Raw genomic sequence first — 11,260 nt, 5'->3', positions numbered from 1 at the left:
GGTTTATGGTTAGCTAATAATACTTACTGTTGTGGAGGGACACTTCTATATTTCTCTTTACCTCCTCCTTGTGGTCTTTTTTCTTCCTCCTCCTTTTTATTTATTTATTTATTATTATTTTTATTTTTTTTTTTTGGTCCGTTTTTGTTCTTCATTTACTCTTTTCCTCCTCTTCGTACTCGTCCTCCACTTCTTCATTTGTTTGTTTGAGTTTTGCTTGTCTTCCTGTCTTCTTCTTCAGTCTTCAGCTTTTCTTTCTTTCTTCTCATTCCTTCGTTATTGTTTCTTGTGCTTAGTTGTTTTTTCGTACTTTATTTTCTTTGTGCATTTTTATTATTTTTTTCCTTTTTAATTTTTCTATCAGCTTCGTTTTCGTCATTCTTTCTTACTTTCCTTTTATTCATCTTTGTCCTGCTTAATCTTTCCACTCTCTCTCTCTCTCTCTCTCTCTCTCTCTCTCTCTCTCTCTCTCTCTCTCTCTCTCTCTCTCATATCATTACGTGCGTTTATTTTCATTACTTACCATTATAAACTTCAATCTTTCTTCTTATTATCAACCGTGTAATTTCATGCATTCATTATCCTCACGTACCTTCATCGTTAATTTTTTTTCCCCTTTTCACATTTTATCACTGTATTTGTGTATTTACATTTTTATTCTCTTAGTGTGGTTATGCATTTTCTTCCATTCCATCACTTTCTTCATTTCACCAATCACATTTTTGTTTCCCTTCACTTTTATTCTCCCATTATGTTTTGTCCTTTTTTCATCTTCCTTTCATTGGTTCCTCTGATCTCACTGCGCATGCTATTAATTTCTCCACCATCTTATGTATTAATGTGTCAATTCCTCTATTCTTCACCTGCTGCACTAGCCTTACGTTGAAAATCCAGCCCATTCTTTCATCATTATCATTTTCTGTTTATTGACTCCTTTTGTCTCACTACGTATGGTATTGTTCTCCTCACCACCTTTATGTATTAATATGTCAACCTCTCGATTTTCTTCCTCTACTGCACTGCCCTTACGTTGAAAATCCAGCCCATTCTTCTTTTCATTTACTTTTTTTTTCTTTTATCTCACATGTTATAATCTTATGTATTTATGTATCAAGTCTATTCTTCTTCACCCACTGCACTGCTCTGTCACGTTGAAAAATCTAGCCCATGCTTCGTTTCAGTTACTTTTTCCTCTCTTTTAATTTTCTACGTATGCTATAATCTAAAACTCCTTACCTATTAATGCATCATCTCCATTCTTCACCCACTGCACTGCTCTCTCTCGATGAAAAATCCAGTCCATGCTTCTTTTGAGTTACGTTTTTCTTTCTATCTCACAACGTACAGCATTCTTTTCACCTCCTTATTTATTAACGCATCATCTCCTTTATTCTTTACCCACCGCACTGCTTTCTCACGTTGAAAAATCCAGTCCATGCTTCTCAATTTCCTATCATCTCACAACATATGGCATTCTCTTCACCTCCTTATGTATTAGTGTACGAGTATCATCTATTTTCTTCACCCACTGCTCTCTTACGTTGAAAATCCAGCCCATACTTCTCTCCCTCCTGCTCCTCCTGCGCCCACGTCTAGTCCATGTTGAGGGTAGGGTCGTGTACCAGTCTTAGGCCAGGGTCCATCTCCTGCCTCCCCTGCTGTGCCGCTTGCCGCACCTCCCCCGAGTGAAGCTCCGTGGCGTTGGTCCAAAGAGGGCATCTGTAAAGGGGTTCATAGGGTGTTACTCTGGGTAGGATGGTGGTGGTGGTGGTGGTGGTGGTGGGAGGATGTTAGGCTCGTCTTCTCAAATATTTCTGTGCTTCACCTCCACTTTTTCAGAAGGCTTTATCTAAAATTTACACTAGTTTTTTAAGGTGTTTTTACGATTATAGTGGCAGATTGACAAGATTTCTACATTATTAACTGAAGAAACACTCTTGAAAACCCGCTAATCATCTCTGTGCCTTGGAAAATAGTCCTGGTGAAAGAGCAGAGCGTTTTTGAATACTGACCCTGGTGTGGAGTTAGTGAGGGGGGTGGAGGGATGACAAGTGGATGTGTAGGTTTGTTTTTATTTTGAGTATATTTATGTATTATATTTGTTTTTTTCACCTATATTTTAGCATAACTTTTTTTTTTTGTAGGATTTGTCACGTGTAGGCCTAAATTATTTTTTTTCTTTTGTGTCCTAATCTTCTCTCTTCTGGTACTGTTATAAGACGGGTACTAAAGCTGCCTCCTCTCAGATACAGTAAGTGATCACGATGTCTGCACGTGAGAGTGAGGAAGAGGTTTGGTGTCTGGAAGTGGCAATGAGGAAATGTTAACGGTGTCTCGAAGTGGAATGGGGAGAGGTAATGCTGCCTGGAAGTGGAAATGAGGAAATGGTAATGATATTTAGAAGCGAGAATGAGGAAAAAAGTAATGAAATCTGGAAATGGTAATGAGGAAAGGTAACGATATTTGGAAGTGGGAATGGGGAAATAATAATGAAATCTTGAAGTGGGAATGAAGAATAGGTAAATAAAATCTGGAAGTGGCAATGAGGAAAAGTAATGAAATCTGAAAGTGGGAATGAGGAAATAGTAATGCTGTCAGGAAGTGGAATGAGTAAGTGGCAATGAAATCTGGGAGCGGGAATGAGGAAGAGGGAATGAGTAAGCAAGAATAATACTGTCTTGAAGTGGAAATGAACAAGTGACAAAACTGTTTTCTTAATGCCTGCCTCCTTTGCCATTATTGAGCGAACACCACAACACGCTTCTCTGACCCACACTGGCAGGCTGGACACTCAAGTTGGTGCTTACTGAGACGTGTCCGCGCCACCCGCCTCGCTGCTCCACTTAATAATGCACAAACTGGAATGTCACGCGATAGACCAGGCAAGCAAGGCACTCTGTTGTCCACGCTTCAAAGTGGCACTATTGTTTACTTGTTCACCTGCGAACGTTTGGCACACTTGACCGAGACTAGACCAGCTTTTTCTCCGTCTTTGTCTCCGCACGGTTGGACCAAGTTAGTTTTTTTCTGTTAGTTTAGGTTTACTGGTACGCTTAACCCCTTCAGTACCATGACGAGAGAGAGAGAGAGAGAGAGAGAGAGAGAGAGAGAGAGAGAGAGAGAGAGAGACAGACAGACAGACAGACAGACAGACAGACAGACACTCCCTTAGAAATATCAACTCCCTAAACTCTTGTCTTTCATTCCCCGTTTCCAGAATTGCTATTGCCTTTTCTTCTCCCTTCAGTGCCACCTCTCCCCCTCGTGCCAATCATATCACCCCGGCAACGCAAATCGTGATAGCTCTCTCTCTCTCTCTCTCTCTCTGCAGGGGCTCATCTCGTCCCCACTGTTAGTCACCGCCACCTGCGTCTCTATTGTTTGCCCTCCATCACGCACAGTTCACACACACACACACACACACACACATCACTTCATTTGCGCTACTCCGACTACCGCGCCCTGTGACACACTTCCCGAGGCGTCACCAGGTTAATATATGTGGTCGTTATTGAGAACAGGTGAATAGGGAAATGTTGCCAGATGGTTTCTCTTTTTTTTTTTTTTTTTTTTGACTAATAATGAAAGTTGTAAGTGAGAAGAAGGTTAATAGCAAATCTGATAGTTATTGAGAACATGTGAAGAGGGAATTATTGTCCTGTGTGTGTGTGTGTGTGTGTGTGTGTGTGTGTGTGTGTGTGTGTGTGTGTGTGTGTGTGTGTGTGTGTGTGTGTGTGTGTGTGTGTGTGTGTGTTTTCTTTCCATTTGACTACTAATAATGAAAGGTGCAAGGAAACTGTTTATATTTTGGATGATAATAGAGGAGGAGGGTAATGTATCAGGTAGTTATTTGTTGACAGCACGTGAAGAGGAAAAATATTGCCTGGTGGTTCTATTTTTGACTACTAATAATGAGAAGTGTTGAGGAAGTGTGTGTGTGTGTGTGTGTGTGTGTGTGTTGACGATAAGTGAGAAGGAATGAAATAAATCTGGTAGTTATTGACAAGTGAAGAGGAAAATATAGTCGGGTGGTTTCTTTTTCTCATTATATATTATTTTTTTTTTACTATTAATAATGAGAACTGAAAGAGAAGTGATGTATAAACTTTTGACGGTAATTGAGAAGGTTAAAATAAATCTGGTAGTTACTGATAAGTGAAGAAAAAAATATTGCCCCATGCTTTCTTTCTTTTCTTTTTGACTACTAATAATGAGATCTGGAAGAGAAGAGTGATGTATATATTTTTTTTTTTGACGATAAGTGAGAAGGTTGAAATAAATCTGGTAGTTATTGGCAAGTGAAGAAAGAGGAAAATATTGTCCCCTGTTTTTTTTTTTTTGACTACTAATAATGAGAATTGTACGAAAGTGATGTATACATTTTTTACAATAATTGAGGTTGAATTAAATCTGGTAGTTATTGACAAGAGAAAAGGAAAAAAAAAAAATAGTTGGATGGCTTCATTTTGACTGATAAGAAAACTGTAAGACGAATTGTGTATAGATTTTTGAGGATATGAGAGAAGGGAGAAATCTAAACAAAACACAGGTAGAGAGTGGGAAAAATAGCTAAATAAATAGAAATAAATACAAAAAAAAAAGACTTAAAAAATCCAGAGTTAATGTTGTTGTAAAGGCAAAACACTTACAACACAACACACAACGCAACTACATCGCCTCGCCTGTGTGCTCAGTTATTGAAGAGCGAACTGCATTATGATCACCAAACCTGTCACCACATGTCACGCCAGATCACGAGGAACAACACTCACCATCAGTCATGTCTATAATCTATTTACCAGTGATTTTTTTAAGGAAGTGTTATAAATTAAGATTCCTCAGATGAACAATTTCGAACACAAGCACAAGAACTTCACCAAACAACACACACACACACACACACACACACACACACACACACACACACCGCGTAGTGTAGTGGTTAGCACGCTCGACTCACAATCGAGAGGACCGGGTTCGAATCCCGGTAAGCGGGAGGCAAATGGGCAAGTCTCTTAATGTGTGGCCCCTGTTCACTTAGCAGTAAATAGGTACGGGATGTAACTCGAGGGGTTGTGGCCTCGCTTTCCCGGTGTGTGGAGTGTGTTGTGGTCTCAGTCCTACCCGAAGATCGGTCTATGAGCTCTGAGCTCGCTCCGTAATGGGGAAGACTGGCTGGGTGACCAGCAGACGACCGAGGAGGTGAATCACACACACACAAGCTTAACTCAGAAATTGCATACTACAGCACTACCACAGCAAGTCACACAGACACACACACACACACTTATTTCAGACCATACTACGACACTATTAGACACTGACACCACACCAAGTCACACACAAACTCTCTCAACCCTTCATCTCTTTCTCTAGTAAACTCTGGAACTCCCTATACCAGCTTCTGTATTTCCATCTTCCTATGACTTCAACTCATTTGAGAGGGAGGAGGTTTCAAGACATTTATCCCCATTCTATTTTGGCAAACTCTCTTGAACCTACTCGGGGACTGGCGTATAAGTGGGCAGTTAATTTTTTAGGGTTGACTCGTTTTTATTACCCTTGACCGGAATTCCCCTCTTAGAATAATAAAATAGAGAAAGAACAAAATAAAACAGAAAGGGATGCTCACTTGTTGGACACCACCCCGCCGCGTTGCTCGAAGTGGTTGTAGCCGTCAGTGATAACCTTCTTGCACACGTAACACATAACAGTACCGCACGAACAGGTCATCTTGTTGCACCCGCCCTCTGTCACGAACCTCTTGCCGCATCTGGGACACTGCCTGAGGATGGATTCATGGATGGGTGGGTTAGATAGATACTGGATGCGTAGATGGATATGTGATTGAGTGGATGGGTTGATAAGTAAAAGGGTATAGTTAGAGAGAAGTGGATTAGATACATGTAGATAGTTATATAAGTGGGTAGATAGATAAAGGGAATGAATGGATGAGTAGATAGGTAAATGGGTACAGTTAGAGAGAGGCGGAATAGATAAGTGTATGGATGAGAAGATAGATAAGTGAATTAATGTATGCCTATATGAATGTGATAGATAGATAGATAGATACGTGGATGTATGAAAGGATAAATGAGTAAATAGATAAGCGAATGAATAGAATATAGATAGAAAGGTACGTGGGTGAAAGAATGAGGAGAAAAGAAAATAATGCAAAGAAGTCGAAAAAAGATAAAAGAGAGAAAAAGAAAACTAAAGTAAGATGACTGTTTGTCTTATTGCCATTCTGCTTTACGACATTAGAAGACTTGGTAAGTAATTAAGGAAAGGTGACACTACTACTACTACAACTACTACTACTACCACTACTACTACTACTACTACTACTACTACTACTAATTTGCAAGCACCATTTTCACCAGTAATTCAGCGTTTCTGTATTTACCGTTCAACACGAGGGGGAAGAGCAGAAGGCGTGAATTATTGCATATGTACACCTATTGTTTCCCTGCAATGTGTACTCTCATAGATCAAGAGAGAGAGAGAGAGAGAGAGAGAGAGAGAGAGAGAGAGAGAGAGAGAGAGAGAGAGAATGACAACAAAGCAAATTAATAACAGGTCTCTCTCTCTCTCTCGTCTTCCGTTCCTCCATCTCTCACCTCCTTGTCATCACACCCTCCTCCTTCTCTCATCTCTCCCCTTCTTCCTCCTTTCCTCTTCCACCTCACGCTACTACTTCACCTCTCCTTCCTTATCTCTCCCTCGTCTCGCCTCCATCCATCTTCCTCCTCCTCCTCCTCCTCGTTTTCCTTACTTAGCCAGCCCTTTTTGCTTCTTATTTTGTCATTTTTCTTCTTTACCCTTCATTTGTAACAGACTTTGCCAAACTTCCTCTTCTTCTTCACTACTCCTCTTCCTCTTCTTTACCTTAGTCTTCGCCTTCATTTTCCTTCTAACTTATTTATTTTGTCTTTTGTTCTTTCCAGTGTGGCTTTTTTTTTAACTCTTCATTCTTCTTCTCTTCCTCTTCCAAAATTTTGTTCTTCCTCTTTCCCATTTGATATTCGCCTTAACTAACTAATCTCTTTCTTTTCTGTTGACTACTACTACTACTACTACTACTACTACTACTACTACTACTACTACTACTACTACTACTACTACTACTTCCACCACCAGCAAGAGGACTAGCAACTAAGTGGACCTTTTCTTTTTTTAATTTTTTGTTTCCCTTGGGCAGCTTCTCCACCTTACATAAAAACTACTACTACTACTACTACTACTACCACTACCACTACCACTCACCTGATCATTGCTTCCGCCATCCTATTCTCCAGCATTGTCCTCGCGTCCTTCTGCGTCTCCCTCTCCACCTCCTCGCAGCGCAGGGGAATGTGGGAAGACTCCTTACACATCCTGCGACAGACAAACACACATACACACGGTTATTCATTCATTCATTACGTTTGTTGTGTTGATTCCAAGTTCCGCGTGTGAATACGTGAATGTGATAGGGAGCGAGCAGGGGCGAGGTGAGGATGGGGGGCAGGGGATAGGGGGTAGGGAGGAAAGGAGATGGGGAGGGAGGGAAGGCAGTCAAGGCACGTGTTATGAGATAGGAATCGAGGGAAGGAGACGAGGAAAAAGCGAGGCATGTGTTTTTAAGATGGGGAGGAAAGGAGGGAAGGAAAATTTACTTGAGAGAAAAACAAGATACAAAGGGAGAGCAAATAGGGAGGAAAATGTAGTGAAGGGAGAAAAACAAAAAGGGAGAGGGAAGGAGCACATTAAGGAAGGAAAAAGAGAAGGGAAAACAGGAGAAAGGAGCACATTTGAGGAAAGGAGGGAAGGGAAATGTAATGAAGGGAGAGTAGAAAACAAAGAAAAGGTAGAGGGAAAGGAACCAGGAAAGGAAGGAAGGAAAATGTAATGGAGAGAAGGGAAAAATAAGGGAAAGGGAGAGGGAAGAAGGAAAATGTAACACACACACACACACACACACACACACACACACACACACACACACACACACACACACACACACACACACACACACACACACACCTGCAGGATTCCTTGAGACACTCTGGGTTGAGGCACTCCAAGACCTTATTCTCGGGGTCTGGCATAATAATCATGAAACAACAGAAGGGACACGACACAAGGTTCTCCACCCCCGCTGCCATCACCTCCTCCTGCTGCCGCTGCTCCTGCACCTTCCTGTACACCACTGGCTCCATCACACGCCGCAGGGTCCGCCAAGAGAACTCCGCCTCACAGTAGCCGTTCATGCACCGGAACTTGGATTGTCCTTGGCCGATTAGCGCCGCCACGTGTCTGAAGGAGGAGTGAGACAGAAGGTGTGTTAGGCGAAGAGTTAGCGGTGAGTGATACAGGAGGGTGTGAATTCCAGATTGATGAGGAAGAAGAGTGGATGAACATGAGGAAGTTGAGTGAGGTGAATAAGAATCGTAGTGTGGGGGTGGAGGTGAGTTTTAGGTGTGTATTCAGAAACGCGACTATTTTCCAAGGCCACAGGAATGATCAGCTAGGTTTTCAAGAGTGTTTTCCAGTTAATGATGCAGAAATATTGTCAGTCTGCTTCTAGAACCGTAAAAACACCTTAAAATTAACACGTACAAATTTAGAGAGAGAGAGAGTGAGAGAGTGAGTGTGAGTGAGTGTGTGTGTGTGTGTGTGTGTGTGTGTGTGTGTGTGTGTGTGTGTGTGTGTGTGTGTGTGTGTGTGTGTGTGTGTTAGAGGAGTGACGTTACTAAGGTGCGTGAAGGCGTAACGTGAGGGAGAGGGAAAGGGCGTGAGGTTTAAAGTCCTGTCTGTGTGTGTGTGTGTGTGTGTGTGTGTGTGTGTGTGTGTGTGTGTGTGTGTGTGTGTGTGTGTGTGTGTGTGATTGAAGGGGAGGCGTGATATACAGGAAAGGCAGAAGGGCGTGGAGAGGAGAGAGAGAGAGAGAGAGAGAGAGAGAGAGAGAGAGAGAGAGAGAGAGAGAGAGAGAGAGAGAGAGAGAGAAAGTATGTATGTTTGAGGGTAGAGAGGTGTGACTGAGAAGGGCGTGTGTGTGGAGGGTGATAAAGGACGAGGGTTAAGGTAAGACAGTGAAGACAGTGAAGGGAGGCAGAGGAAGATAATGAAAGACGATGATCACTCTCTCGTGTTTTCACCTCCGCTAAGTGACAAAGAAACAGCACTAAACATTTTAAACACTTTGTCGTCATATGCTTCAAAGTTTTGGAAGTCTTTTATCGTGACATTGTTTTGACACGCTCTGGTGGAAGGAAGTTAGTGGTAATTTTCGAAGGTGCTTTCTTTTCATAGTTGTTGTTGTTGTTGTTGTGGTGGTGGTGGTGGTGGTGGTGGTGGTTTAATTAATGAGAATTCAGTATCAAAATTAATAAAAAAAAAAAAAAAAATGAGAACACATGAGAACACATACGTACGACTGACTATCTATCTTTGCAGTACCTATGTTAGTATTTTTCTGGGCTTATTCTAGAAATATGTTATGACCTTAACAGAAGAAAAGTAAATGAAAAAAAATTACAAGTGATGAGAGAGTGAGAGAGGAGAGAAAACAGACGAAGCAAGAGGAAAACAGTAGGTAGAACGAGAGAGAGAGAGAGAGAGAGAGAGAGAGAGAGAGAGAGAGAGAGAGAGAGAGAGAGAGAGAGAGAGAGAGAGAGAGAGAGAGAGAGAGAGACACAGGCAATGGTTGTCTCTCGGTCCCCAGCCGCCATGGCAGCAATGGCAGGAAAGTTGTCTTTTGGCGCTGCTGCTCTCCCACTCCAAGATGACGTCAAGATACTTGGAGTGGAGGTGGATCGAGGGCTGAGGTTTGACAGCCATGTCAAATCCATTGCCAAGAAAGCCTCTCACAGGATCTCCGCTCTCAGAAGGATCGCCAGTTTCCTCGACAGGAAGGGGAGACTGCTGCTGTACAAGGCACAGGTGCGGCCCCACCTTGAGTACGCAGCTCTCCTGGATGTCCTGTGCCGCCACACACAGAAGGAGACTGGACAGCATCCAACGCCGCGCCATACGGCTAGTAGATGCTGCAATACCACCTCACCCAGAGCCTGAGCGTCCTCTTGATTCACTGGAACACCGCAGAGATGTGGCGGCAATCGTAGTGTTCCATAAGGCACAGGTGCAAAGAGTGCCACATCTGGCAGGGCTGCGTCATCCTCTGAGAGTCACCGCACGGAGCACGAGAACGGTGCTCAATGGTGGTGACGCCGTAGAGGTGCCGCGATCCCACGGGTGTCAGCATCAACGCACCTTCGCAGGACGCGTCTCCAGGATGTGGAACTTGTTCACGGCCGCGGTGCCTCACGTCCAGGAGATGAACACACACAGTGTCAAACTGATGGCACATAAGTGGAGACAGACACTGCCAACTCCTCTGACACTCTTTGTGACGTGACACTCAGTGTAGTGCAGTGCGTGAATAGTGCTAGTGAAGTGAAAAGAACAGTGCTCCATTTACATGCTGACCATCTTGTATATTATCTATTTTTAAGTCTTGTAAATATTGTAGAGAAATAGATTGTAGTACCCTTAGAATAGGTAGCACACGACAGTGCGCCTTTGGGTACATGTTCTTCTGTATAAATTATGTTTAAATAAAAAAAAAAAAAAAAAAAAAAAAAAGAGAGAGAGAGAGAGAGAGAGAGAGAGAGAGAGAGAGAGAGAGAGAGAGAGAGAGAGAGAGAGAGAATCCATCACCATAATAACCCCTCACCACCCTTTCTCCACCCTTCAAACACCCGCCCCCCACCATCCAAAGCCTCCAGCCGCCTTACTTCCTAATACACTCGATGCAGAAGAGGTGGTAGTTGGTGAAGGCGTCGCAGGTGGCCACGTCCTTGATGGGCACGGCCTCCTCGAAGCAGATGGTACACTCGAACACATGACTGGAGGAGGGCACCACCATGAGGGAAGGGGCGGCAGTGGCTCCCAATGACTCCTGATGGGGAAGACATAGATGATGATAGAAAATGGGCAAAATGTAAAGTTAAATAGATGTTCTTTGTTTATGGAAGCTTTTTTGTTTTGGTTTTGTCAATAAATTAACTGTGTGTACAAAGGAATGTTGAGAGAGAATAGAGCAAAGGTGTATATGGTAATTCTCTCTCTCTCTCTCACCGGGGGCGCCTCCTCGTGATCCCTGGTGGCGTGTGTCTGCTTCAGGAGTTTCTGGTGTCCGCTCATGCGTGGCTCCGTCTTCTGGCACTGTAGAAGCGCCTCTACAGCGTTGCGAAAGGCCTTCTCGCTCTCCACCGCC

At 42.9% G+C, this 11,260-nt stretch overlaps 1 protein-coding gene across 1 annotated transcript in view; it reads right to left on the bottom strand.

Moving 5' to 3' along the window:
• Window positions 1-544: 544 nt before the first annotated feature.
• LOC123511550 (probable serine/threonine-protein kinase kinX) overlaps window positions 545-11,260 on the bottom strand; it is a 21,970-nt gene continuing 11,254 nt past the window's right edge. Inside the window, exons 3-8 of the mRNA XM_045267549.1 lie at window positions 11,122-11,260; window positions 10,779-10,942; window positions 8,026-8,298; window positions 7,267-7,377; window positions 5,633-5,785; window positions 545-1,719 (exon numbers count right to left, since the gene is read on the bottom strand). The exon at window positions 11,122-11,260 is cut by the window's right edge and continues 6 nt beyond it. Coding sequence (XP_045123484.1) covers window positions 1,593-1,719; window positions 5,633-5,785; window positions 7,267-7,377; window positions 8,026-8,298; window positions 10,779-10,942; window positions 11,122-11,260 — 967 coding nt within the window. The 3' untranslated portion in view covers window positions 545-1,592. The remainder of the gene's footprint in view (window positions 1,720-5,632; window positions 5,786-7,266; window positions 7,378-8,025; window positions 8,299-10,778; window positions 10,943-11,121) is intronic.

This window comes from Portunus trituberculatus, chromosome 31 (genome assembly GCF_017591435.1).
Source record: "Portunus trituberculatus isolate SZX2019 chromosome 31, ASM1759143v1, whole genome shotgun sequence".
Classification (NCBI taxonomy): domain Eukaryota; kingdom Metazoa; phylum Arthropoda; class Malacostraca; order Decapoda; family Portunidae; genus Portunus; species Portunus trituberculatus.
This window is presented reverse-complemented; position numbering and strand designations above follow the sequence as displayed.